This window comes from Neomonachus schauinslandi, chromosome 15 (genome assembly GCF_002201575.2).
Source record: "Neomonachus schauinslandi chromosome 15, ASM220157v2, whole genome shotgun sequence".
Lineage (NCBI taxonomy): Eukaryota > Metazoa > Chordata > Mammalia > Carnivora > Phocidae > Neomonachus > Neomonachus schauinslandi.
This window is the reverse complement of record NC_058417.1, coordinates 40,469,088-40,496,443: the sequence shown is the minus strand read 5'-3', so window position 1 is coordinate 40,496,443 and position 27,356 is coordinate 40,469,088. Positions and strand designations below refer to the sequence as shown.

At 52.8% G+C, this 27,356-nt stretch overlaps 4 protein-coding genes across 12 annotated transcripts in view; 2 read left to right on the top strand and 2 right to left on the bottom strand.

The window, feature by feature from the left end:
* RETREG3 (reticulophagy regulator family member 3) overlaps positions 1–11,086 on the top strand; it is a 22,928-nt gene extending 11,842 nt beyond the window's left edge. Inside the window, exons 2-9 of the mRNA XM_021681682.1 lie at positions 1,547–1,653; positions 3,405–3,435; positions 4,593–4,719; positions 5,360–5,444; positions 6,249–6,386; positions 7,649–7,731; positions 8,352–8,484; positions 8,908–11,086. Of these exons, the coding sequence (XP_021537357.1) occupies positions 1,547–1,653; positions 3,405–3,435; positions 4,593–4,719; positions 5,360–5,444; positions 6,249–6,386; positions 7,649–7,731; positions 8,352–8,484; positions 8,908–9,365 (1,162 nt within the window). The 3' untranslated portion in view covers positions 9,366–11,086. The remainder of the gene's footprint in view (positions 1–1,546; positions 1,654–3,404; positions 3,436–4,592; positions 4,720–5,359; positions 5,445–6,248; positions 6,387–7,648; positions 7,732–8,351; positions 8,485–8,907) is intronic.
* Positions 11,087–12,611: 1,525 nt separating this feature from the next.
* Positions 12,612–16,698, top strand: LOC110573312 (PSMC3 interacting protein). Of its 2 annotated transcripts, XM_044921921.1 has the most exons (9): positions 12,612–12,653; positions 12,749–12,859; positions 13,059–13,138; positions 15,105–15,216; positions 15,267–15,268; positions 15,954–16,061; positions 16,161–16,214; positions 16,336–16,395; positions 16,476–16,698. In XM_044921921.1, the coding sequence occupies exons 1-9, from the start codon at positions 12,620–12,622 to the stop codon at positions 16,530–16,532; spliced, it is 618 nt and encodes a 205-aa protein (XP_044777856.1). In that variant the 5' UTR covers positions 12,612–12,619; the 3' UTR covers positions 16,533–16,698. The 2 variants fall into 2 exon arrangements, with proteins under 2 accessions (XP_044777856.1, XP_044777855.1); XM_044921920.1 differs by lacking the exon at positions 15,267–15,268 and having other exon boundaries at positions 15,916–16,061.
* Positions 15,514–21,428, bottom strand: MLX (MAX dimerization protein MLX). 6 transcript variants are annotated; one of them, XR_006541301.1, is made up of 9 exons: positions 21,137–21,421; positions 20,736–20,772; positions 20,212–20,301; positions 19,828–19,934; positions 19,467–19,566; positions 19,154–19,253; positions 18,597–18,798; positions 16,307–17,822; positions 15,514–16,183 (listed from the first exon to the last, which is right to left on the bottom strand). XR_006541301.1 is itself a non-coding variant. In XM_021681798.2 (8 exons), the coding sequence occupies exons 1-8, from the start codon at positions 21,407–21,409 to the stop codon at positions 17,766–17,768; spliced, it is 804 nt and encodes a 267-aa protein (XP_021537473.1). In that variant the 5' UTR covers positions 21,410–21,428; the 3' UTR covers positions 15,514–17,765. The 6 variants fall into 6 exon arrangements, 4 of the variants coding, with proteins under 4 accessions (XP_021537473.1, XP_021537471.1, XP_021537472.1 ...); XR_006541302.1 differs by having other exon boundaries at positions 15,514–16,466; positions 17,148–17,822; XM_021681798.2 differs by having other exon boundaries at positions 15,514–17,822; positions 21,299–21,428.
* Positions 21,429–22,097: 669 nt separating this feature from the next.
* Positions 22,098–26,327, bottom strand: COASY (Coenzyme A synthase). 3 transcript variants are annotated; one of them, XM_021681686.2, is made up of 10 exons: positions 26,239–26,327; positions 25,088–25,798; positions 24,245–24,459; positions 23,844–23,975; positions 23,517–23,706; positions 23,356–23,420; positions 23,085–23,169; positions 22,817–22,914; positions 22,580–22,726; positions 22,098–22,478 (listed from the first exon to the last, which is right to left on the bottom strand). In XM_021681686.2, the coding sequence occupies exons 2-10, from the start codon at positions 25,785–25,787 to the stop codon at positions 22,428–22,430; spliced, it is 1,683 nt and encodes a 560-aa protein (XP_021537361.1). In that variant the 5' UTR covers positions 25,788–25,798; positions 26,239–26,327; the 3' UTR covers positions 22,098–22,427. The 3 variants fall into 3 exon arrangements, with proteins under 3 accessions (XP_021537361.1, XP_021537358.1, XP_021537359.1); XM_021681683.2 differs by having other exon boundaries at positions 23,356–23,441; positions 26,239–26,308; XM_021681684.2 differs by lacking the exon at positions 26,239–26,327 and adding an exon at positions 26,192–26,227 and having other exon boundaries at positions 23,356–23,441.
* Positions 26,328–27,356: the final 1,029 nt, after the last annotated feature.

The window sequence follows — 27,356 nt, the reverse complement described above, 5'->3', positions numbered from 1 at the left end:
TGGGTGGCTCAGTCGTTAAGCATCTGCCTTCGGCTCAGGTCATGATCCCAGGGTCCTGGGATCGAGCCCCGCATCGGGCTCCCTGCTCCATGGGAAGCCTGCTTCTCCCTCTCCGTCTCCCACTCCCCCTGCTTGTGTTCCCTCTCTCGCTGTGTCTCTCTCTGTCAAATAAATCAATAAAATCTTAAAAAAAAAAATAGTTTTTTTTAACGTGGTTTTTTTTTTCCACTTTTTGTGAGAGATTTTAAATATTAGAATTTATCATGGTCATTCTTGTTTTTTTTTTCTTTTTTTTTTTTTTTTAAGTTTTTTTTGATTTATTTGACAGAGAGAGAGGGAGAGCAGGAGCAGGAGGAGTGGCAGAGGGAGAGGGAGAAGCAGGCTTCCTGCTGAGCAGGGAGCCTGATGTGGGGCTCGATCCCAGGACCCTGGGATCATGACCCGAGCCGAAGGCAGATGCTTAACGACTGAGCCACCCAGACGCCCCTTGTTTCATCTTCTTTCATACCCTTTCCCTTGCCAAACTATATTATTTTGACATAAATCCCAGATATCTCATCATTTTGTTCATAAATATTTCAGTATCTTTTAAAAAATAAGGACTCTTTACCAACATATTTTCCATAACATTATCACACCTAAAAATAATAATTCCCTAATATCTTCTTTATGTATTCAGATTTCCCAGATTTTTTATAAATATCTATTTGTGGTTGATTCCTTCAAATAAGAACTAACTTTTCCTAATATAATAAAATAAAAAATGAAAAAAATAACTTTTCCTTCATTCTATTATTGTGACATATTACATTTATTGGTTTTTATATGTTGAACTACCCTTGTATTCCTGAAATTAATCCTTTGGCTATGTTGCTGAATTCAGTTTGCTAGTGTTTTATTGAGGATTTTTGCATCTATGTTCATAAGGGATGTAGGGCTATAGTTTTCTTGTAGTGTCTTTGTCTGGCTTTGGTATCAGAGTAATGCTGGCCTCATAAAATCAATCAAGAAACGTTGCCTCTTCAATTTTTTGGAAATGGTTAAGAAATATTGGTGTTGATTCTGAAGAACTGGCTTTTAAGATGTAGCTTCAGTGCTGACTTTGTTGACCTTCACCAAATCATTTTACTGTTTTGGAACTGAGTTCCTCCATCTGTAAAAGGATATCTAATTGAATTATATGCTTTTTAACACATCTCTGTTAGTTTGTTGCCCTACATAAGGGTCTAATTTGGTAGAAAGGTGTTTGCTTTCATCATAGTAAGTTGTTACCAGGAATGAATTTCTCCCTGAAATTAATAGAATTGCAGACTTGAAAGTTGAAAGGGGCTTTAAGAGGTTATTTGATTTAGTCCTCTGCCTTTACAGAAGCAAATTATTATCTCTGCCCCATAGGTAAAATAGCTGATATTCAGAAAGTTTAAGTGACTTTCCTAAGGTATATAACTAGGACTTAAGTCTGTTTACCAGAGCCTGAATTATGCAGATGGTCCTTTCTGAAATTAGCTTAATTGGATAATAATCTTTTGTTTTTCCTACTCTGTAGGTTCTTTGCGCTGACATCCCTTCGTCTTGTGTTTCTACTTGCATTCAGCTCAATGATCATTGTGTGTATAGATCAGTGGAAGAACAAAATCTGGCCTGAAATAAAAGGTGAGTTTGATAGCATTTAGAAGAATCTGAACTGGAAATGGTCTTTCCTTTAATTTTTACCTTTAGTTTTGGGGTTTTATGAGGGAGTATATAGAACTGGGAATATCTTTTGATGTCTGAATTGTTGCTTTAGGAGACACTTGAAGGGCTGGGGCTCCATCTGTAGTTCCTTAGAGCTTCGTTCCACCCTTCCCATTGTTATTAAGCTCAGGAAATCTGTATCCACCACCTGAGATATTCTTGCCCTCATAATTGGCCGGAGGAATAAATAGTCCTCAAGTTAAAAAAAAAATTATCATTGGATACTGCATCTTTACTGAGACAGTATCAATTTGCCTCTCAGGGATTTCTTTTAAATTGTTTATTTACAAAGCACTAAGCTAAGCATTGTGACTTATATAAAGTACTCTAAGATATGGTTCCTTTTCTCAAAGATTATACATACGTAAACAAAAGACAGGTAACGGTTACAGAACAGTACCAGAGATGTCACTGTGCAGTATGTGACCGGTATGTCTGTCATGTATTTTGGCCCTGGCTCAGGCCTTGAATGAAGCAAGAGATTTGAACAGGTGAAGAGAAAAGTGTGTTTCTAGAGAGGGGCTAGTAGTTTGATGAGTCTGAGAAACCAGAAGCTGCAAAGCATCTCCCGAGAGCAAGGAATTAGTCACTTTCACCAGAATGAAGAGGTCATTATAAAAGGAGTGCTAGGAGATAAAACTGAAAATATGTTGGGATTAGATTTTACAAGGCTTTCAAGTTAGGCCTAGAAGTTTAGACTTTATCCTATAGGTAGTGGGTGGTCATTGAACATTTTTTTTATTAGAGCTATATGCTGAGGTGATATTAAAGATTAATTTGATAGCATTTTACAGGATCCCATGGAAGGAGAAAAAGGGGAAGGAGGGAGACCTGATAGGAAACTATGGCTGTATCTGTATGAGAAGTAGTCAGAGAGGTATCCCTAGAAACAAACCATGGGTGCCTGGGAAGAAGGAAGACACATGAAGACTGGTAAATAGGGGGGTTAGAATAGTAAGGGATAAAAGCCAACTGTGGGAGTTCAAAGCCAGGAGAGTAGAAGAATGGCATTCCAGGTAGCAGATACAGCAGCGTCAGGCTGGGGAGGCAGTTTGGGTGGGGTTGAGGGCGAGGAAAATTGGTGTATGTTTTTGACATGTTAATTGTGAAGTGTTGGCAGGATATTTACACCAGGGTATACAGCTTTTAAATACATTCCCATCCTGTTTTGCAGAGACTTTAAGGAATCATGTAGTTCATTCACTGGTCTTATGGCTGGTGAATGTCAAAAGACTTGACATCATTCATTGTAGTTAATGGGTCCCTTTTCAAAGAGAAAAGGCAGATTTCTGGGGTTGGAGTGGTTATAACATGCCTCAGTAACCTGGTGCACATTGATGTGTGTGAACAACCAAGACACACTTGAGGGGTGGGATGGATCATTTTTCATGTGCACCTTGGCTCTTGGTTGTAGTAAGTAGAAGGGGCCCTGATGCTCCATTTGGATCCCCTCAGCCGCCCCCCCGGAGAAATGAGCAGGCATCAGCCATCCCCCCTGTGTCTGCAGTTCCCTAACTCTGTCAGTATAACATGGTGTCTCCTTTTTATTGGCTATTACTATTTTCTTTTCCCCAAACCTATTAAAACTCAAGCTGTCAGACCAACAGCCTAACATTTTTGTGTTTAGTTTTCCCTACCAACTAATGCTGGTGTTTGTTTTAATATTGTAGTGCCAAGACCCGACGCATTAGACAATGAGAGGTATGGAACACTAATTAAATCCCTTTTTGTTGCTCTGATTGATTCTCTTGTTGTAATATTCCGGTTACATGTTGTTAACCCCATGTTATGGATACAGAGTATGAGCTGAGAACCTAGTCTTTTCCAAATAATCATCTTAACAAACCCTAAAGTTCAGGCAGCAGTTTGTTGAGATCGCTAGTGTCCTCTTCCTACATAACAAGAAAAGTTTCTGAAAAAGAAGCATTATAGTGCCCCATAACCTGATATGCCAGGGATTTAGCTGCATTTTTTAGCCCCACTGTAAAAACTTAGAGGCAGCTTATTTCATTTGTCTCCTGGCTTTTATACCAGGTCATTTAGTGTTTTCTGCGACCTCTGGCTTTTTAAAAAGTTCCAGGTCAGAAAACACATTGGTTCCTGGCATCAGCAAGCCAAAGATTCCTCTTGTGTCTTACAATTCCTGCTTCATTTCTCAGTTCATTCATCCCATATGTTTGATCCAAGGAATTTCCTCTGCTATGGTTTATTTTGCTTTTGCTGTATTTATTTTCTCTCTAAGGGACACATCTACCATTGCCTCCCCTTCAGCAGCAGCAGTGTCAGACTGTGCTTTACTTTTATCCCTGAATTGCAATCACAGTGCATTGCAAAGGTCCGAGTGCAGGGAAGATGTTTCTAAGCACAAAGTGCCTTGGAGCTGGTGACAGGTTTATACACGTGGACTGGGCAGCCTCCTCAGACAGTGGAGTTGTCAGAACACATGTGCCCTCCTAGTCCCTAAATTCAAGTTTCAACCTGATGAGACAAGAAAAACATCCCGCTTCACCTCCAAAGCACCTCGGACTAGCCACTCCCCAGCTCCAATTGAAACTTAGAAGCGGGGCGCCTGGGTGCCTCAGTCGTTAAGTGTCTGCCTTCGGCTCAGGTCATGATCCCAGGGTCCTGGGATCGAGCCCCACATCGGGCTCTCTGCTCAGCGGGAAGCCTGCTTCTCCCTCTCCCACTCCCTCTGCTTGTGTTCCCTCTCGCTGTCTCTCTCTCTGTCAAATAAATAAATAAAATATTAAAAAAAAAAAAAAAAAGAAAGAAACTTAGAAGCATTGGCTGCCTACACAGCAAGATGGGGGGATCCCTCAACACCCTCCTTTCACAGCTCCCCCTTCTCTCTCCTATAGCTGGGGCTTTGTGCACCCTCGGCTGCTCAGCGTGCCCGAGCTCTGCCACCACGTGGCTGAAGTCTGGGTTAGTGGGACCATTTTCATAAGGAATCTTGTGCTTTTCAAAAAGCAAAACCCAGGCAAGGTAAGACTCTTCCCTTTTCACTTTCATTTCTGGCTTTTCAGTTCAGTTCCTGCTCAACTGAAACAGTCCTTTGACTACAGAGCCTCATTCAAGAAAGGAAAGACCGTGCTGATTGGGGAGACAAAGGGAAGTTAGAGGAAGGGGCTTCTGACCAGCCACTAGGACTAAGGGAAAAGCTTGATGACTCCTTCTTTGGGTGCTCGCTTCTTAGATTGAGCCATCTTCCTGCCCCAAGATGGAAAAGAGCTTGCTTGTGTACATTCTGTGTCATATTAAACATGTGGTAGGTTGTTGGGTTTTTTAATTTTTTTCTTTTTTTTTTTTTACTTAAAAAATCCACCACCAACACTTGTGTTCAGAGAGAATTTTTGGCTAAGCCTATGCAAACCAATTTCCCAGTGGGAAAGGTGCAGCCCTGTTGGGTTAGTAAGAGAAAAGGAGTGTGAGTAGAATGGACATCCTCCTTTCCATCCCAGACAGAGTCACCACAGGATGCAAGAGGCTAGACACAGCTCTCATTCTGACCTGGCCACTCAGAGGTCATAGAGTCATTTCAGTCACGTCTCCACCTTATCCCTTGTCCGCACCCCAGTCTCCTGCCATGTAACAGAAACTTAATACTGTTTCTTGACTCCTCTAGTTCTGCTTGCTGAGCTGTGGGATACTGACTTTTTTTGCCGTCTTGGGCCGCTACATCCCTGGGCTCCTGCTATCCTACTTGATACGTAAGTATGGCACGTACCTCCCCCCTGAGCTTCCCCACTCCTAGCTTTCCTAGCCACAGCTAACCCTGGGTCTAGGAAGAGGACTTTTATATTTTGGTTCGTCAGGAAATAACCTTTTTTATATTTTCATACCTGTTTGGTGTCATGAAAATATCTTTCTTCTTGCCTGTAACAGGCTCCCCACACATCAAGTCCTTTTCTTACCAAGTCAGCTTTAGAAATTGATGATGGTCCACTAACATATATTGCATTACCAACTATAAAGGACTGTCCCTATTTGGGAGGAAATTTTTAGAGTCAGTATATTGTGTAACAGCAGAACATAACTTTTAGGGGTTTCTCTACTAGATTCTGCTTATCCTGGAGCACTTCTTTTTCTCCTGGAGCACAATGTTTTAAATTTAGTTACTTCCTATTGGCATGAACTTCTCGTGGGGCAGGAAAAATGAGGAATTATGGCTGTGGCCAGCAGCTCACATGATTTGTGGTGTCATTTCTGAGGCATCGTTACCATCTAGCCTTATTTATGTTCAGTGACACCCAGATGGAAGTGACCACACCTGGTTCTGTCCTCAGTATATCAGCAGCACCCTCTACTGTGCACAGCCACGTGGGTGGCCACAGAAGTGTCTGCCCTCCAAAACCCCCTCATGTGGTACAGGAGACTAGTAAAGACCACCAGCAGAATCAAGCAGAACTGTTCCCCACCGAGTGTCCTGTCAGAGGACACATTAGCAGAGGGACAGTCAGGACTGTTTCGTCCAGCCCCTTCTCCACTTTGTGACTATGTCCCACTCCTCTCAGTTGTCACTGTCATGATGTGGCCCCTTGCTGTGTACCACCGACTGTGGGATCGAGCCTATGTGCGGTTGAAGCCCGCTCTGCAGCGGCTGGACTTCAGTGTCCGCGGCTACATGATGTCCAAGCAGAGAGAGAGACAACGTAAGTGTCAAGGGGAGGCTTCCTTCCACTTGGGCAATTTGGGGAAGAGAAGGAAAAGCCCATAGGCTGACATAATGTGTAGGTCCTCGAAAGTGGGAGAGGTGGGGGATGTGGGGGTGCGTGTAGGAGGGTGGTAGGTAAAAGTGGTATCTTATTCCAGGGAAGTCTGTGCAGGCTTACCAATTTTTGCATTTGCAATTCTGGGCACTCCCAAATTGAATAAAAATCAGACAGTGAAGATATCCCTACTGTTTGCTGCTTTTCATGAAGCACTTTCCGTGTGACCAAGCACTGTTTGGCAGCTCTGCGTATTTTTGTTTATTTTACTTTTTTTTTTTTTTAAAGATTTTATTTATTTATCTGACAGAGAGAGACACAGTGAGAGCAGGAACACAAGCAGGGGAGTAGGAGAGGGAGAAGCAGGCTTCCCAAGGAGCAGGGGGCCCGATGCGGGGCTCGATCCCAGGACCCTGGGATCATGACCTGAGCCGAAGGCAGACGCTTAACGACTGAGCCACCCAGGCGCCCCTTTACTTTTATTTTTATTTTATTAATGCGTATCTTACTTAACCTTGACAACCTTGAGAAAAGAAATTGAACTTTACAGTCAGTAAATAGCAACTCCTAAGCCAGGCCTCCTTTCACTACTGAAAGCTGCTTTCCAAAGGTGATACTTCATACTGCCTGAGAAACCAGAGGGGTGCTAGCCCAAGACCATTCAACACACGAATGACAGTTGTGTGAACTTTCTCCTCCCTTCTGTGGGCTGGTCAGATTGGGTGTATCATTAAGCCCTAGCCCTCCAAGAGCCCTGCACGTGGTCATCAAGGCCCAGCTCCCCCTGGCACAGCCGGCTAAATAGTATCAGTCCTCAAAAGCCTGATTTAACCAAGGTGGGGCATCTCCCTTTGCCCTCTCTATGGAGCATCCACTTCCCGCTTGACATCTGCCCCTCGCCTATCCTGCGAGTTGTTGACCATCTGACCAGAACAAAAATGTGGAGGGGCTGGTGGAGGAGAGGCTTCTGAAGAGAGAGCTTTCTCTCCTGTGTTATCAACTCATCTTGCCACTTAGGCTCAGCAGCCCCACCCTTAGGCTTTGGTGGTGTTTGTTTGTTTGTTTTCAGGCATTGTAATGTAGGCTTCGGGCCATATTCTGAGGGTTCATTCTCTTATATTCTGATTTTATGCCTTTGAAGTCTGAGGCGGGTGGGGTTTTTTGCTCAAGGGAAGGCGTCAAGGCCTTCTGCTCTTTCCACGCAGTGCGCCGCCGAGCTCTACACCCAGAGCATGCCTTGGACAACCACAGTGACAGTGAAGAAGAGCTTGCTGCCTTCTGTCCTCAGGTATCTTGGGTGTGGGAAGTACACCACCGGCTAGTGTTCTTTTAGCAACCTTGAACCATATGGCAGCTCACATTTAGGCGGTAAGTAGGTTTTCAAGCTTATTACGGGCGCTCCAAGGCCCCACCCTCCCCTTGCCCCCAAAAGCAGTGAGGAGAGAAGCTAGTGTTATATTGGGACTGTGTGCGTAGATCTCAGTTTGAGCCTGGTGACCAGCACACCCTCTTCCGTGTCTCCTTTTAACCCCTACCGTCATGGCAGAATTTCTGGAACTGGCGTGATCGTCTTTTAAACAGCCCAGCCCACCTTATGTTGGGCAATATGTCTTCCTGGCCACCTGTGAAAAGTAATCTCTGGATCAGTTATTTGCTTAAGAGTAAGTGGCTGGTTGACTCCACAGACCGCTTTCCTTCTACTCAAGATTGATAAGTAAGGGTGTTTTCCTTGGGGGAGCAGCCTAAAAGGGATCAAGATATTGACTAAAGTCCCCAGTCTTGTCTGGTTGCACTGCTGGCCGTAGGCTAGCCTTTAGGGCCAGCTAATTAGTAGAGCTGTAACTGGGGAACTGCACCTCTTCCTAATGGCATCCTCTCTTCAGGCTTGTTGGTCTTTTCTTTCCTAAGCTGGATGATTCTACTGTTGCCAGGGAATTGGCCATCACAGACTCTGAGCACTCAGATGCTGAGGTCTCCTGTACAGACAATGGCACATTCAATCTTTCACGGGGCCAAACACCTCTAACAGAAGGCTCTGAAGGTGAGGGGAACCGTGGACGTGAGTTCGTAATGGCCCTGTTGCTGCTCAGCTTCCCTGGGCAGAGAGGGTACTGCCCCCTCCTCTCCTGTTTTCTGAGGTGTGGGTCAGGTGGTGGAGCAGCTTGGGGCGGGGGGTATGGCTTCAGCCAGGATTGCACTGCTCCTCTCCTTGAAATCCTCCCTTAGGAGCCTCGGGTTCTAGTCTCCTGTGGAGCACAGGGGAGGAACGGAAGGGATTTCTTTGGCCAGCAGAGATCATAGCAGTGAATAAGTGGAGGGGAAAGGCTGACCAGTGCTATAGGTTTTGCTTCACCCTGAGAAATTCAGGGTAGAAAAATCTGGTTACATGGAGCTGACTTTGTGAGGTTAGAGCACAGGAGTGCCAGGCTGTTGCCATGTCTCAGACACCCCTCTATTTTCCCAGACCTAGATGGTCACAGTGATCCAGAAGAATCCTTTGCCAGAGACCTTCCAGACTTCCCTTCCATTAATGTGGATCCTGCTGGCCTGGATGATGAGGACGATACCAGCATTGGGATGCCTAGTTTGATGTACCGTTCCCCACCAGGGGCTGAGGAGCTCCAGAACCCCCCTGCCAGCCAGGAGGAGGCTGTACTGCCGGAGCTCCTGCTTGGTTCCCTGCCTGCAGGGTCCAACCTCACCAGCAACCTCGCCAGCCTGGTCTCCCAGGGCATGATCCACCTGGCCCTGTCAGGGGCCTCCCAGCCAGGCCCTTCTGGCCCGCCTCCCCGGAGAACAACAAGAGGCTTCCTCCGGGCCCCCAGTTCAGACCTGGACACTGATGCTGAGGGGGATGACTTTGAACTTCTGGACCAGTCGGAGCTGAATCAGCTGGACCCTGCCAGTTCCAGGAGCCACTGAGGCAGAGACTCCTTTTAGGGGTCACTGTGGTTTAGGTTTTTTTCTCCCTATCCTACTTAAGGTGAAGGGGCAAGGGAAGAACCCAGGTCCCATCCACTGAATTACATAGGTTTGCTTGGTGGCCTGGCAGAAGCTCAGGCCTGCTGAGAGGATACTCACTCCCCTGCTACCAGCTGGATGCCCATTTCTGAGCTCAATCACTGTAGTGAGAGTGCTCCCCTGAGGGAGGCTTCTCTCCATCAGAATGGTACTTTGGGGAACACAGTAATCAGGGGTATTGGTTCCCCTTTGAGGGGGTGCTGCTGTTTGCTTCTAGGTATGGGTGCTTGGGGGTGATAGAAGCACCCTTCCCTTCCTCCCTCCATCACCTCCTTGGAGCTCCAAGTCAGGCAGCAGCTGGAAGAGTTACATTGCCATCTTCCTCTTTTGCTAAGCCATGATTTGATTTGTCTCTTTCTAAGCATGTGTTTTGGTTCTGCAGAGCAGGCCTGCTCCCTCTGCCCCGGCCCATCCTCATTTCTTGAGGCCTAACCTCCAGTGCTCCAAAATAGTGCTTGTGACATTTAAGAAATGTGAACATGATGTGGGGGTGGGCCTCTTTGACATTACCTTGGGCTGTGGGGTCAGCTGGCTGAGAGGGTGAGTGCCTCTATATCTCCTGGTCTCATGGAATCTTCTGAAGCTGCCTGGTTATTTTTGGTGCTGCTAACCCCTGGCTCCATTTGACCATCAGCCTGAGCAACGAGCAAAGCAATACCATACCATATCCATTTCCGTGTTCCTGTTCCTTCCCCTGCTCCTCCTTTGGAGAAGCAATAATTGCATGGGGGATGTCAAAGTAGCACTTTACAAATGGCTCATTGGCATTCACCCCAGGAGCCACCAGCTCTTCTTGCACCAGCTCTTCTTACTCCCTGTTCAGTTCCTTTAATACTTTTATTTTTAACTGCTTCCCAACTTGGCGGGGCCTCTTTTAAGGATGAGCCTAGTTAGCAAGAGTGTGTCTGTAGTCAGCAGAGACTTCTCTAAGGGATATCTGTTCTACTGCCCCTAGAAAAATCATGTGAGTCAAAAACTAAAAATGGTAATTCTAAACCTATGCCAGCCTACAGCCTCTCTTTGCCTCCCCAATCAGAGCTCAGGCCAAACTCTTCTGTCCTCTTGCCCTCTGCATTAACCCTTTGCTGATCCTCAGGGACCACTCCCCCAACACCCCCATACCTGGGCAAGGGATGTTGGACAGAGCCCATTTTCATGTGCTGCAGGTGGGAGTGTGCTAACATGTTTGCTCTTGGTTGATGGAAAAGGTAGAGGCCAGGAGTGAAAATTAAGAGAACGGAGAAGAGCTAGGTGCCTGTTCATAGTCACTTGTGTGTGTGAAGGTTAGGGGTAAGTGGTATCTCCCCACTTTACGGTTCTCAGACTTTGGACACCTTCTGTCTTCTCAGAGCCCAGATGTCTCACAGGTGAGCTCTGATGTGGGAAAAAATGGGAAGTGTGGAAGAGGAGTGGGTTTTGGTGTGTTTGCATGAATGTGTTTAGCTTCAGGCCTTGGAAGTTGGGAAGAGGGAGGGAGGAAGGAGAGCAAAATCTTCAGAAGGTGTTTCTTGTTCCTGGGGGATCCTGCTCTGAATCTCCTTAGTCCTCCACTGTGAACTGGGGTGGGGCTGGGCGGTGGGGGGCGGGTGGTGTTGGGGAATAAATCTTGTATGAGAACAATCTTTTAAGAGACTGATGTTGAATGGTGTTTTACCCATGATAGTCTTCTCGTTAATCTGAGATGTGATTAATCTGAGGTGACAGCCTCAGAAGAGGAAGCCTGTGTGAGGGACCCACCTGCCTGTCCCTATTTGTGACCTTTGTGATGGTCAGAACAGTCACCAAATATGAGGCCACTTCCCTCCCCAGGAGAGCCCAGACAGCACAACTGGCACTCTTGGCTGGCATCTAGCCTGCAGTCCCATCATTTTAAATTTTTTATAATAAGTTTTTTTTAAGGTTTTTTATTTATTCATTTGAGACAGAGTATGAGCAGGGGGAGGGGCAGAGGGAGAAGCAGGCTCTCCGCTGAGCAGGAAGCCTAATGTGGGACTCGATCCCAGGACCCTGGGATCATGACCTGAGCCGAAGGCAGAGGCTTAACCATCTGAGCCACCCAGGAGCCCCCCTCCCTTTTTAAGATTTTGTTTGTCAGCACAAGCAGGGGGAGCGGCAGACAGAGGGCGAAGCAGGCTCCCTGCTGAGCAAGGAGTCCGATGTGGCACTCGATGCCAGGACCCCTGGATCACGACCTGAGCCGAAGGCAGACACCCAACTGAGCCACCCAGGCATCCCCGTTTTTAATTCTTAATACTGTTCCCTGGCTGTGTGAAGACAAGTACCTGCATCAAAGGCTAATGAGACTTTAGGTAACAGGCTTTAAAAAGTAGCACCATGCTCCTCCTCTGGGTTGAGCTGCAGGGACAGCTGCTCTTTGGCCTTCAGCTGACCTCAGAAACTAGAAACACTTATTTCAGGCTTTGTCCCATTGGCCACTGTGGGCAGGAATGGAAAACACCTGCCAGGTGTTGCCATAAGATCGACTCGGCCAACAGGAAACTTTTCTACAAGCTTTGCGGCTTAACAGTAGCCCCCTCCCAACCCTGCCTTTCCTTGGCGTCCAAACCACAGCACGTGTTGAGCGCCCCCTGTGTGCGAGGCTCAGTAACCCGCAAATGAGGGTAGCGCTATGCTTCCAGGGCTCTTAGGCATTTTCGTGTCTTCCCAACCACCCTCCTGCTAGTACCTCTTGTTCCTATTTTACAAATGAGACTCATCGACGAAAAGAACGTTGGGCGGTGGGAGAGGACACGTCCCTGTGGGTAACTGACCCTGTGACCTTGAGCAAGTCGCTAGCCCAGCGGGAGATGATCCTAAGCTTTCTCCCCCCGGGAACACCGTCCCAGCTCACGGTCACGAGCTCAGCCGCCGCTGGAAGTGGGTTTCGAGACTTCGGCCCACGCCCCGAGCGGCAGGGGGGGCGGGTAGAAGCGTTCTGGAGCTAGCGCCGCGCCTCCGCCGCTGAGACCCCGGGGGCGGGCGCCCGGCTCCGGGTTGGACCGAACTATGGCGCCCGGGAAGGGTTGCTTCGTGCCTCGCGAAGACGTCCCCTCCCGCCAATCAACGCTTGCGACCCGCCCTTCTCGTCGCCGGAAGCAGCCGTTGCCCCGAGCAACCGCAACGTCCGGCTTTCCGAGTTAGCGGCGGGAAAGGCCATGAGTAAAGTCCGGGCAGAGGCCGCGGCGGGAGGTAAACGGGGCAGTGGGCGCGGGGGAGACCGGGCGGGGGGCGGGCGAGGCGTCGGTTGAGTGACCCCCCCCCACCCCTGTCCCGTCTCCTCGTAGCTCCCGGGATCCTCCTGAGGTACCTGCAGGAGCAGAACCGGCCCTACAGCGCCCAGGACATGTTCGGGAACCTGCAGCGGGAACACGGACTGGGCAAGGCGGTGAGGACCCTCTCCTGGGATTCCTCCCCTTGGGTCCCCTCGAATCAATCTGGGGTGCTGCCCTCTCGAAGCTGCCATTCTAGCCTTGGGCTTCCTAAGGCTTGTCGGGCGCTTCCCGATCTGGGGCTGAAATTCCCGCTGCCTGGGCCCCCGAAATCATTCCTCTGATTGCCCGCCCGTCTCCGCCCCCCCCCCCCCCCCGGGGGGGGGGGCGCTAGAGCAGCTGGCCCAGCAAGGCAAAATCAAAGAGAAGGTGTACGGCAAGCAGAAGATCTATTTTGCCAACCAGGTGAGGGAAACCTGTGCAGATTATCGCCCGTGTGAGACCCCGACATTAGGTGAACCAGTCTCTAGAATGAACTCTCTTCTGGAGAATTTGAGGCACCCCATGAAACTCAACCTGTCTTACGCCATGAAAAGGGCGCCAGGCACCCTTTAAATCAAGGTGGGTACTCCCCTTGCTGTGACCCAGATTAGTGAGACTTCCAGATTCAGGACATGATCGATGACAGAAGACCCTGAATTGCTGCTGCCAGGATCCATTCCCGCTTGGAAGTTTCTTTTACCAGGCATCTAGATTAGAACCACCATCTGCCAAATGATTCACCTTCTGTCCCCACCCCTCACTCCCGACATAGATAACACTAATTTTGTATCTCTGGGCCAGCCCACCACCTGGAGCCTTCTAGACCTTTCTGAGTCAATACTAGTATCGCTAAAGTAGAATGCCTCATCTCCCTAAATGGGCTCCTCTTACCTGCTTCTACCTCTGTGGAGTCACGCCTCACCCAACCCAGAGACTGGGGAGTGAGTCACTCTTCCCTTTCCCCACTGCCCTGTTGGTTTTCCCCCTTCCTGACTCCGCCCTCTCCTTTCCATCAGGTGTTCCTCATCTCTCCTGATACCCTCCTAACATCTGCTCTGGCCTCCTCAGCCATCCTAAACACTGCAGCCAGAAGGGTCTAATTGGCAATAGTGCCATTGCCCGACTTCAAACTCTAGCGCCCCCTAGAACAGGGAAAAGGTACTTGGAGCCTCGGCCTCCGGCTGCCGCCTGCCTCACTGTACCTTCTGGGTCCATTCACCAGTACTAGACCATTTAGATGAGTTTTACTCCTGTGTCCTTCCTCTGCCTGGAGCTTCAAAGACCCTTCTTCCTCTTCTGCCTCTTTGTTCAGCTAACGCTTACTCATCCTTTAGGATTTGCCTCAGGCATCACCTTCTCCAGAGACCGTCCCCTGAATTCTCTAATCGCCTCTTCTTCAGGCGCTCACCTCTCTGAGGGATGCTGTATTGCGTTTATCTTTCTGCACGTCTTCACCCTGGACTGCAGCTCTCCTAAGGCAGCCCCACTTCTCACTCGTATTCCTTTGCTCAGCACCCCCACCTCAGGAGTTAACATCCAGTAGACACTGAATACTAGTTTAACTGAACCAAACCACCATTAAGGCTAATTTTCCTAAAATAGGTTTCATCATGTGATTAATGAAGATTCCCTAAGGGAGAATTTTGCAGATTTTGTTCTGTAAAGGGCCAGACCGGTAATATTTTTGTGCTTTGCAGGCCAGATGGTCTCTTGTCACAGCTACGCAGCTGTCACGACCACTCATGTCTGCCACGTAGACAGAAGCAGCCCGAGACAGTATGTAAACGGGCAGGTGTGGCTGTGTTTCAATCAGTTTTTGTTTTCAAAACCCTGTATCTGGCAGGACGTGGCGTGCAGGCTGGCCTTCCGCCTCTTCCTAACCTGCTCCCCATCACCACTGACAAGACCCCCGCAGAGCCCCAGCGCTGTCCTTGGCAGCAGCTGGTCTCAGGGGACGGGCTGCTCAGACTTGCCCCGGAGTCCCTTCAGTACTGCCCGCCATGCCTCTGTACCTGTCCCGGTTCTTCCTGTTGTGGGAACGTGCAACTTAGGTAGTCCTACCTTGGGAAGAATGTTCCTTTACTCCTTTAGCCCAGTGAGCGGTATTACCACTAAACTGAGATCTCTGCCCTGTTCGGCATCCTGCCAGCCTTGAAGCCCCTTGAGGACAGGCCTCAGGTTTTAACTTCTTGTTTATACCTTGTTAGTTGGGACCAGTACTAAACTGAGTGGTTTCTCACAGGACCCTCCTGCTGTTCTCCCAGGCCCTCTGGAGGGTTGGGGAGCCCCACGTTCTTGCACGTGTCTGATGCTGCCCCCTGCTCCCAGATGTGGCTTCCCCTCCTGTGCCTCACATCAGCCCCCTTGTTTTTCCTCTCACCTCTGGCAGGACCAGTTTGCCATGGTGAGTGACGCCGACCTCCAAGGCCTGGATGCCAAAATTGTGGCCCTCACGGCTAAGGTGCAGAGCCTACAGCAGGGCTGCCGCCACATGGAGGCTGGTAGGACTGGGCAGCTCCCGAAGGGGCCCCTAGGGTCACGGTCAGTCTAGAGGTCAGGAATTACAGAGTGGATGGTTTTGCATCAGTGAATCTCTGCTCGGCTGCCACAGGCATCATGTTAAAAGAGAGAAGAGCTCATGGCTTTTTCTTTTTTTTTAGATTTTATTTATTTATTTGAAAGAGAGAATGAGATAGAGAGTACATGAGAGTGGGGAGGGTCAGAGGGAGCAGCAGACTCCCCGCTGAGCAGGGAGCCGATGCGGGACTCGATCCAGGGACTCCAGGATCATGACCTGAGCCGAAGGCAGTTGCTTAACCAACTGAGCCACCCAGGCGCCCCAGCTCATGGCTTTTAAATATAAGTGGGCAAGACATGCATTTGCTTTCCCTAACATTATCAGTGTCCTGGGCCCACGCTCCCTCTGTGCCTGCTTCTTTTAACTGGCTACAGGGAAGTGTTCAACCTCACTTTACCACCGCTGGTAGATGAAGGAGGAAAGAAAACTAGAATAAACTGGTAATTCTGTAAGCCTTCATCTCTGCTGAGCATTTCCAGAATATGGAACTCTTTCTGGACCCTGTGTGTAGAACCTAGAGCAAGGTGGGGGCCCAGTCTCCTGCCTCAGGCAGCACCCACTGGGAAAGACAAAGCCCCATCTTCAGGGGGTAGGAAGGGACCTCAGAGAGCTATGGTTTCAGAGCTGAAGGAGTTAACTAGTGCCCTGACCACACCGGAGATGCAGAAAGAGATCCAGGAGTTGAAGAAGGAATGTGCTGGCTACAGAGAGAGACTGAAGAATATAAAAGCAGCCACCAACCACGTGACTCCAGAAGAGAAAGAGCGGGTGAGCTGGGAGGGCCGCGGGAGCAGGGCGGAGCGAGGAGGCGGCTGGCCCCCACCTGCCGCCGAGCTGAGGGGCTAGAGGCAGCTGTTGTCCGTCCAGGTGTACAGCGAGAGGCAGAAGTACTGCAAGGAGTGGAGGAAGCGGAAGAGGATGGTGAGTGTGCGCGCTCCGGGCAGGCCCCGAGAAATGGCAGGAGAAACCGCTGCCCAGTAGTGTGGCTCTGCCAGGCGGTGCCCACCACCCACCTGAAAGGGGTGGTTTTGTTTCTTGTCAGGCAACAGAGCTGTCGGATGCAATTCTGGAAGGATACCCCAAGAGCAAGAAGCAGTTCTTTGTAAGTGGTTCTCTCTCCCGTCCTCACTCCCCTGGGCGCTCCGTCCGAGGGGGGCTCATTCACTTGTCTCCCTGCCCCAGGAGGAAGTCGGGATAGAGACAGATGAGGATTACAACGTGAAGCTCCCAGACCCTTGAGTGGTCCTCCCGCAGGACGGGGGATGGAAAGAGAGGTCCTGGGCTGGCTGCCTCCTTCAGGTCGGCTTCTTTTTTTGTTCCTGCTTTCTGCCTTTGGGCAGAGCGGCGGGGAGAGGGGCAGGGGCCAGAGTATGGGGCGCAGGGAGCGAGCGAGCCCACAGCGGATGGTCAGGCTCCTTTCACTGGCTACATTCCAGTTGCTTGAACTGAATGCTCAATCTTGGAACAGCGCTAAAGGAAAGCATTTGGCAATATTTATTGTAATATAATTTGATATATAAATACTTAATTTCCTCTGGATAACCAAATGTCCCAGATGTCAACCCTGAGAAAGGCTACAGGGTAGAGAGGCTACTGTACACAGCATTCAAGGAGCCCAAGGCCTTACCCAGGACTTCTCCGGGCTCTGTACCCCAGGAGGCCTTTAAATACCTTCTCTACCCCTTCACCCTGGCCCCAGGTCCTGGGAGAAATGCACATAGCACGGAGATGGCAGAGACCCAGATACACTTGACGGGAAGGCTGGGAGCGGTTTTGAGGCCCAGTTCATTTTCCAAAATTGTAACTTTAGCAAAATTACACTGTTGGTGTTTAAAAAATTAAAAAAACAAAAACCTTTTAATACGTAGTGCTGTGTCACACTCCTCTGTGCTGTGCTCCTGCCTGTGGGGACAGAGAGGGCAGGAGCACGCAGGGAGCAGGAAAGGAGAGGCAGTGGAGTAGGGCAGGGTAGGCGAGGGCAGGATCCTGGCAGCCCAAGCCCAGGTACCAGGCGGCCTGTCACACTTCATGGCTGTGGGAATATCTCCTCACATTCCTTTCTTCCTGTCCCACTACTGCCAAAATGGCCAAACTTGGTCCAGATGTTGCCCAAATCTGGCCCAAGAGACCAAACCAAATGCAATAGTAGCTTCCAGGTATGTGTAGATAAGGAGCAAAAATCTGAGGCTTAGAAAGGGAGAGGCCAGGAACTCTTGGGGGTGCCCAGAGCAGACCCCCCGCCCGAGGACTTTTATGGGGAGGGGGAAAGACAGTAGGCTTGAGTTTTGTGGTCAATATAATAAATTAAAGCTTTCACAAAACAAACACCCCAGCCCCACTGAGGATGAGGGGTGCCAGGGAACCAAGCACCGGGAGCCAGCGGCCCCGTGTGCAGCGTCGCAGTCCGACCTCAGAAGCCCAGTGGCTCTGTGGCCAAGCAGAGTTGGCTCTTCTGCGGGTTCCGGGAGCCAGTCAGTACAGCTGGTTCTTCAGCTGGTGCAGGACGCCAATCACGATCTCCCGGAGGGTCTGGCGGGGGTAGCAGAGGGAGACACAGCTGACGCGGAGGCAAGGACAGAGGTGAGGACGGAGCCAGCTCGGGGACGCGCCTAGGCCAGGCGTGCTCTCTAGAGCGCAACGGGGAAAGCCCGTGGGCCACACTGCCGGCTGCAGTTTACTCTGAAATGTCCGCGCAACAGGATGGGGAAAGGGGTGGCCCAGCTGGCAACGTGGAAAAGCAAAGGCAAGAAACGGGAATGGTAACATTTAGGTGGTGGGCTCGTTGAGTGTCAGGGTTGCAGTATGCTTAAAGTGTTTCCAGAAAATGTCAGGAAACAAAAAAGACTCCAGATGCAAGTCAAGCCTCAGAAAAGGCAACCAGTCCTCAGAAGCAGAAGACTCTCCGCAACAGCATTCACACGCTGCCCCCGTTACAAAGATTGACAAACCCCCGGGGCAAACTACTTCAACAGGCCTGGGGGTGGCGGCCAGGACTCTTCCCAGACGTGCTGTGAGTCCGCTGCCGTGATGAGGGTGAGGAGGGCTACGCACTGGGCAGCCACACGGGGGCGGGGGCTGAGAAGGGGCAGAGCGAGGCTTGCGGGACTTTAGTGCCCCATCAGTCTCGCCAAATGAAACCGTAACAGGAAAATCTGGGCTAGGAAGCAAAAAAAGGAGACACCCCCCCCCCCAAGAAACCTAAAAGCTGTTGCCCTCGCTCTCTGAACAAATTAGGACTTGGGCCACTTTGCCTGGGGGAGGGGAGGAGACCGCCCCCACCCCACGGCCACTGCTGCCCCGTACCTGAGGCTTACAGTGCTCCTCAATCCAGCTGAAGACACAGGCCGACAGCTCCTGGAAGCTGGTCACGGAGATGGAGGCATTGAAGGACTGAAACAGGGAGTCCATGATGCCTTGAAACACATTGAACTTGACCTGGTCAGAGACCTGGTCTTCCCCCTCGTGGGGATTGTCCTGGTGGGCCTTCACAATCTGCTCGTAGTTCCTGAAAGCGAGCAGTAATGGCTCAGGCACTGAAGCAGCTCCGGTACCCGAGGTTCTCCCCCAGGAAGGGGCTCCCGGAGAGCTGCTGGGAGGTAGTCAACATCGGCTAGATACTGCTTCTGGGACCGAAGCGGTGACCCCTCTCCACCCTCCCCTTCATGAAGCCCACAGGCACTTCGAGTATCTGCTATGCGTCAGGGACGGCTGGGGGACAGAGTCCGGCCTCTAAGTGGCCACCTAAGGGAGGCAGAGGATTATCTGTCCTGTAGTAGCTGACGTGACCTTTGAACGAGAGAAAGGTATGAACTGAAGTTGGCTCAGAAGCCCTGGCTACCCCAGCTCAGCGCCCCCCTTACACTTTCATGATCTTTAGGGCCGTGACGTCCTTGCGTAGCATGGACACCTCCTCCTCCTGCTTTTTCTTCTCCTTGTGCAAAAACTGGATGTAGTCAATGGCTGCGGTGGGAGGTGGGCACAGAGGAAGTTTCAACCAGAAGGACGAGGCTGACTTTGTTTCCCCTTCCCCCCTCCCTCCCCTCCCCGCCCGAGTCCCCAACTCCCATAACCACCCCCCTCCCACCAGGGCCAGGCTGAGAGTGGGTAGAAGGCTCTGGCCTCTTCTACAGCCCCGCTGGCCCCAACCACTCCCAGGGCTCTCGCTGGCCATACTCTTCTGCAGAACGATGGCTTTGCTGAGCTTTTGGGAGCCAATGGAGAAGTCCTGCTGCTGGCAGGTGGGGACGATGGTCTGAAGGTCATCATAGCCTCTCTGTGGAGACAGCAGGGGAAACCAGGCTTCCTTAATTCTGACGGATTAAGGCAAACTGGCTCCAAGCTTTCTCTCCGAGAACCGAGTTCCATGCTCAAACCAAAGGGGTGGGGGTGCTGGAAGGAGGGAGGTGTTCATGTCCAGGGCCTAGATTAGCTGCCCGCAAGGATGCCTGGGCTATCTGATGCGGTCGGGGCAGAGTGCATCTGAAACACGTTAAGGCCCTCCTGCACTGGCTGAGCTGCAGGCCTCCCCAGTCACCTTGATGGCGTCCCTCCTCTTCTGCTCAGCCTGTGTATGTGCTCGCCGCCGCCGGTCCTTGTAGGACTCCTTGTAGGACTCCTGGTGGTAATCGCTGTCCTCGTCATCTACGCTCAAAGTTGGGGGCGGGAAGGTCATTTTGAGGCCCAGTGGGCCCCAGCTAACCCACCTTGCCCCAGCGGGGAAGAAAAAACTAGTACCCAGAGACAGCAAATGGCCAGAAGAGCCTAATGTCCTAGATGAGGGGAGAGATGGGGAGAGCCTGTGGCTTACACTAGGCCTCCAGCACCCCCATGTGGATGACTGGAGCTTCCTGTCTAGGAAATATACTAAAACGATGGTATTTCTGAGCCCCCCCCCAGGTGAGGGCATGTTGCTGCCTACCTGTATTGGGGACGGAAGAGGCACTGGTGGAACCGATGCTATTAGCTCTGGACACTACACTCCCCTTTCGGGTACTTTCTACAAAAAGCCCTGGAAAAGAGAGGTCCCAATCACTAAGGGGTAGGGCCGGGGAACACTATTAGACCCAGAGGCACCTGTGGCTACAATGGCTTCCTGATCCTTAAATGCTGACCTCTCCCTTTCAACCCAAAAGCCACCCATACTGGGTCATCCGCTTCCTGCTGTGCCATGCTGCAGTGCTCCTGTCCCTGGTGTCCACACTGCTCCGTGGGCCTGGATTGGCACCACTGGTTCACAACACGGGCACAGTGACGGGGAGGGAGTGGCTAGCTCACTACTGTCATCGCCTCCCTGCTTTATGCTGCCTGCCCCCGTCCCGCAGCTCCTCCCTCTGTCCCGGGACAGTGGGCTGTGCTCAGGTGTGGCTGGCGACACCACGGGAATCTACAGGGCTGCAGCGGGAGTGTCACCAGGGAGCTGGAGACGGTGGGGGAGGCACTCACCGGGGTCCAGGCTGTTGTCGCTGTAGGCATATTCCACCTGCAAAGAAGCAAAAGAGCAGCTCATTAGACCTCCGCCCGGGGACCGCACCTCCTTTCACGCGCGTCGCGCGCGCGCGCGCACACACACACACCCCTACCCACACCCACCCCCCAGGGTGCGCAGGCAATTGCGGGATGCACGCGCGCGGGCGTACACACGTGTACACACACACAGAGCGCACACATCCCCCTGGGGTGCGCAGGCGACTGCAGGGCTGCCCCGGGAGCCAAGAGCGGAGAGGCCATGGGAGCGCCGCCCCTCCGCAGCACCCCGTCTGCCCCCACCCCCGCTCCAGCGCCTCCCCAGCCCCCAAACCCTGCCCCCTCACACTCGTGCACACACGCGTCACTTGTCTCCCCACCTTGGCACGCGCGGGGGGAGAGCTGTCTTCTCTGCAGCCCTGGGGCCCGGAGGGCGGGGGGACCTTTGGGGACTGCAAGGAATCCCCTCGTCTTCCGGCCCCCCCACGTGCACGAGCCCGACCCGCCCTCCCCTCGCCGGCGTGCGCGCCCGCGGGGCTTGCCTTGACCCAGGGGTCGTCCGGAGAGGCGCCCGGCTCCGTCATCTCCGACCCACCGAACCGGAAACCAGCCCGCGGGCGGGCCCCCTGCCGCGAGGAAGAGGCGAGGCGCATCCACGTGACCCAAACCCACCAACCCACGCACCGGAGGCGGAGGGCGGGGCGAGGGGCGCGCATGCGCAGCCCGGAAACACCGAACCCGTGGGCATGGGACACTGGCGTCGGAGCGGACGCGGTTGTCTTCTCTGCCCTCCGTCGGGGTGGGCGTCCCTGCTGCCGCGACGTGAAGTACATTCTGTAAAATGGGGTCCCCTCAAAGGGCTCGTCCGAACGGTTTGCCGATAGTTGTGTGCACGCGCTGTGCGGGCCCAGACGGCTCCCGGGGACGCGTGTCCCACCCCCACCCTTGCAGGCAGCCCGCCCCGTGGCTGCGCAGGCCTGGCCACCTGGGCCGACCCCGCCGGCCTGCCCGCTCCGTGAGGGCAGAGGCCCCGCCTGGCTTCTGGAAGGCCGGTCCTCCAACACGCAGCCAGGCGTCTGGCAGGAGACCAGTGGAAGAAACGCTTTCAGCCTGCTGGCCAACTTACGCTACTTTACAGATAAGGAAACTGAGGAACCTAGAAAAGCTGTAGCTTCTCGCAAAGCAGACAGCTACCAGTGACAGGACCAAGGCCGACCTCAGTCTGGCTGGCTTCAAAAGCCAAGCTGTTAACCACTGCACTCCTGGCTTCCAGCTCAAGGCTTCCAAAGATAGCCAGAGGCATCCGGGCAGGAAGCAGACACCGTACAGGCAGCACCCGGCAACATTCATCTTTAATTCTGTTACAAGTTGCAGTGTCTGCCCTGGCCACAGTCGGCCGTCGGCACCAGGCACTGTGGGCAGAGTAGGCACGGAATGCCACAGAGGCCTGCTCCCCCATGAGCCACATCCTCGGTGATGGCCAAACACCAGCAAGCTGGGTAGGTTTCGTGTGTCCGCCAGGCCCAGCCCTGCGCTCCCCAGTTTGGCTCAGAGCCCTCTAGGCCCAACCACGATGAGCCCTGAGGCCCCCCTTCCTCCTCACCGCTGAATCTCTTGGCAGCTCCAGGGGCCACTTGGGCCCCACAGAGAACTCAATGTCAGCCACGGGCCTTACGGCGTCTGGGGGATGCGCTTCTGCAGGAGGGCCCAGGCCTTCTCCACCTTTGAGCGAGCCAGAATGTTTGCAGGAAGAGAGGACAGGGTCAGGCAGGCACCCACCGGAGACTCCTTCCCCACAACCCAGCCCTTCCCTCAGCACCAACCTGGCGTTGGGTGACATGCGGTTCCCACAAGGTGCTCAGCACCACGTGGCTCTGGTCCACAAGCTGCTGCCCACTCATCTGGCTCTGCAACCGGCTCTGAGCCGCAGCCTCACTCAGGCCGTCCCTTTCCACGATGCGTCGTATAGCCTCGACACAGACAAAGCACAGGTCAGCGCACTAGCTCAGAGCGGGCTGCGGTGTGCAGTGGGGCTGGGGTGGGAGATGGGGTCCAGATACCTCAGTCTCGGGAATGACAACGGTCCACACCTCATGCACCATGTTCTGCCAGCCAGCTTCAAGCAGCATAGCCGCGTCAATCACGCACACGTGCTTTCCTGTGGGGAGACCCCAGTCACTGCCAGCAGCACGCTGCCACTCGCTATCAGAGAGCCAAGGAGGCCTAGTCCCAAGGAAAGTAGAGGGTCTGGCTTGGGGTGGGGAAGCTCCCAGGAGGAGAATCTGCTTAAAGTCCCTCTGGGCTGCTCCCATCCTCCCTCCCACTCACCCTCAGCCACAGCCTGATCCATCTCCTCTCGAGCCAGCTTTGCGATAACTGGCCACATAATATCCGTGAGTATCTTCAGCTGCTTCTGAGGAGGGGAACAGAGGACGCGGACAGTTTACCTTCCCTCGGAGATGGAGCCAGCCCCAGGGAGGAGGTGGCTGGGAACAGATGAGTGGAAAGTGGCACACTGGACCAGACCAGAAAGGTCCACTGGGTCCCAACCTCTGCATCTAGTAGCAGCTGAGAAACTCTTGGACAGGAGTGTGTTTACCTTGTTCCCAAACACCCGGCTGCCTAGGACCTTCCTGTTGATAATGCCATCTTTATGCAGAATATCTGGACGACAGAGACACGGGACTGGGCAAGGAGGCCAGGCCATCTCCTCACTTCAGGCCACTTCCAGCCCTACCCCCCCCCCCCCCCACGTATTACCTGTTCCAAAGGCCTCCACAACAGGCTGGTAGGCAGGACCACCTGGGGCGTAGGCCCGATGGCCCAGCTGGTCACTGTCGATGACATACGCCCCCAGGCCCTTAAGCCGCTGAGCTACTGAGCTCTTCCCGGAGCCACTGATGCCCGTCAGCCCAATCACGTACAGGTGTGTGGGTAGCTCTGGCCTCTTCTGAAGGTGGAGGACAGGGAACCCCAGTTACTAGGGTCTTCAGACTCATGCTTGGGACTGAATTCTTCAGTCTTTACTCTCCAGCATTTCTAGCCCACCCAAGACGGGGAGGGGGGGAAGAGGGAGGGCAGGCATACATATGGGGGCCGAAGCAGGTTTCCCAGCATTCGCTGGCGGAAGCTAGAGGAGCTGACTTTGTCTTCTTCATTGTCCTTGTGGTTTTGGTCCTTCAGCAGCTGGATCTGATACAAGGCAAGCTCCTCTAGGTCCTGCGGTAAAAGAGGAGGGGTGAGGAGAGGGAAGGAGGGACAGGATGACAGTGACACCCGAGCTGCCCCCCACCCCCGTATCCTCCCCTAGGTACTCCACAGGTAGAGCCTGCGTCCAAGGGCAAGCTGGGAACCAGTTCCTTCTTGCCTCTTCCTCACCACCCTAAGCCCTCTCTTCCCTCCTCTAAGGTCATGGTACTTCCAACAGTCCCCCACATGGCCTTCCCCAACCCCATCCACTCCCTCTGCCAGTCTCCCTCAGGGGTTACATTCTCAAGGCGGAAGCGGTTGACGGCCATCCCCCCACGACAGGTCTCCTCGCTGACCACCAGGAACTCCAAGGAGGGGTTAGAGCCAGCGGGTCCATAGGGGTCCAGCAGGGGGATGATATCAAAAGTCAAGGAGGGCTTGATGTCCACCAGGAACTCACTCAGATGTTCCACACGTTCTGCGTAGGGCTGGAGCAGCTCAGGGAGTAACTTGCCTGGGGAAGGAGCCCAAAAGAACAGGGAGATCTTTTTATTGGGGAGGAAAAGTATAGGCAAGTTTGGGGAAGACTGACCCTAGGCATCCAATCTCCAGATGGGGGTGGGTGGCAGGAAGAAAGGGCTAAGCTGGGAAGTGGTCTGTGTCAGGGCAACTATGAAGAGGGGGCAGCCAGCGAGCACAACAGTCATGGCAGGGGCTGGCCTGTGCCCAGAGAACGAGCAGTGCCCGCATCAGAGTCAGATGGAGAATTCCAAGAACCACCCAAGCACGAGTCCCCTCTTGCTGTGTCTCCGGCACAACTACCTAGAACCCGCTCATCCATTTATTGCCAGGGTCTCAATCTTTAGGGTTCGTCACCAGAGAACTTCTTAAAAGTGCAGACTCCTTGGCTCCACATTTGGGGGAATTCTGATTTGAGTGGTGACTAGACCACACACTGAGAAAGCTACACTCACTCATTTAACATACTTTCCTTAGCACCGACTGAGTGCCAGGCGCTGTGACATTTGGGAGGGGTGGGAAGTAAAGGATGGCCCCACTCTTCCTCAGTCATGAACTGGGGGCGAGGTTAAGGAGTTTTGAGGGTCTTCCCTGCTCTATGCCAGGGTCTCTCTCTCACTCACTCTTCAACAGGTCTTTGTCTGCTACTCCCACCACAAGCTGCTCCTGGGCCAGGATGCACGCGACACTGAGCAGCACCTTGTGGGCATTGTGCAGGCGGTCAAACGTGCCACCCACAGCCCCGCGGTGGTAGCCACGCACTGGCTGCTTTGGAGACCTGGTCACGGGGGAGGCTGGCCTGATGGTGGAGGGTAAGGGGACATCCAGGGACTCCACAGGCAGCTCTCCGGACCCATAATCGGGGTATAGCAGCACCGAAGCCAGTTGGGGACAACAACTATAGCAGCTGGTGGCATAACGCTCCAGCTGTTGCTTGACCGGGTTGTACTGGCTTCCATCCAGGGTCTGGAAGTCAGTCAGCACCACTTCCGGTGGGTGGGCCAGGTTCTGGACTGAGTTGGGCAGGGAAGGGAGAGAGGCGCTCTTGACTCCGATATTGGTCAGCAGGATTCTGACGTCCAGGTGCCTGTGGACGTCGGCGCCAGCGTAGAGGTGTGCGATGAAATCCAGGACCTCAAACGTGGCCTGCACGAGGCTGGATTGGGGCTGAGCTGGGCCCCCCAGGCTCATGCCCGGCTGCAGGTGTACATAGAGCGTGTGATTCACCAGCCGGGCCGCCGAGGTCAAGATGGGGGACAGGCGAGGGGCCAGGGAGGCCAGGGGCGTCGTCAGCACCAGGAGGCCCGACCGGAATACGGCCATGCTGCCCAGGCCTGCGGACAGCCAGGGAGACGAGGCGTGGGTGACTGAGGGGTTATGTGGCTGAGGCTGAAAACTGGGGCCTTGGACCCAAGGGAGGGGACCTGGCGCAGGGACGGGGGTCTGTGCTGATCCAGAGGAAACCGGGGACGGGCACGGGGCCTGCTACACGGCGCCTAGGGGCTATGCCCTAAGCCGCGGTTTCCACATTATCAGACGGAGCGGTGATGTCGCTGAACTGAATCGAAATCCTAGGCGGGGAAACTAGGCTGGACAAGAGCCCCTGAGTCCTAAGGCTGGGGACCCAGAAATCCTGGGCCCTCCTGCCAGGCTGTACCCGGGTCTTCAGAGACTCGAAGGAGGGGACTAGAGGAAAACGCTCAGGCTCGGATCGGTCCCCTACTTACTGAGACCGCTGGGCTTAGGTTCCGCTAGCGCATCCGCGGAGGCTTACCTGGCCGCGCGACCCGGAAACACTCGTTCAGCAGCCGCGTCTCCGAGCTACGGAACGGCAGGAAGGCCAAAATCTCCGCTCGGTTCGGGATCTCGCGAGACTTTGTAGTGGGGCGAGGCCGGCCGAGGGGGCGGGGCCGAACTCAGAGGCTAGGGAGGCGGGTGAAGTCTTGTTTCCAGATCCCAGCGGACAGGGATCTGGAGCGTGGAGGGCAAGGCGGACCTGAAAGCGTTTTTGCGGATGTCCTTTAGACCCTGAGAGAAGAGAATGGCTTCAGCCAGTCACCCAGGAGACAGCGGCAAAGGCAGAACTAACACCTGGCTTTCCTCTTAATAAATTACAGAGGTGGGGGTTACAGGGTGGCACTTAAATCAGGACTCAGAGTCCCCGCAGCCCTCCTGGCGCCCTCCCAGTCCGAGGATCCTCCTGTGGGAGGCCACAGGACAACTCTGTCCGAGTCCCCATCTCACAGTTGAGGAAATTGAGGCCCTCTATGTTCCAGGAACATATAAGGAAGTAATGGCAGAGGTCTTGTGGCTCTGTGGGGAGCTCTCCACACCACCCAGAACCAGTTTGAGGGAGAGAGGAGGAGAGCTCTGCATGGCAGCTCAGTAGAGTTGCCAGAGGATGGTCTCCAGACAGGAGAAAAGGGAGGAGGGGAGACCTAGTGGCAAGGGTTTACTGTGAAGCTAATGGGGCCGGAAAGGCTGGAATTGGTAGTCTCCCTGGGGAGAGGAAGCCAGGTTGCCATCAGGAGATATTTCAAATAAAGTGTCCACAGAGATGTCAAAAGGGAGGGAAACCAATTTCCAAAGATTCCAGTAATGTGCTGTGGTTTATTTTCCCAAACTAAACAAATGCTCATTTTCATAATTATGAGGGTTTGTTTTGTATTCCTTTTTAAAAAAAGATTTTATTTATTTATTTGAGAGAGACAGCCAGCAAAACAGGGGGGAAGGGCAGAGGGAAAGGGAGAAGCAGGCTCCCTACTGAGCAGGGAATCAGACCTGGGGCTCCATCCCAGAACCCCGGGATCATGACCTGAGCTGAAGGCAGACGCTTCATCGACTGAGCCACCCAGCACCCTAAAAAGGTGTCCCAAGGGGCACCTGGCTGGC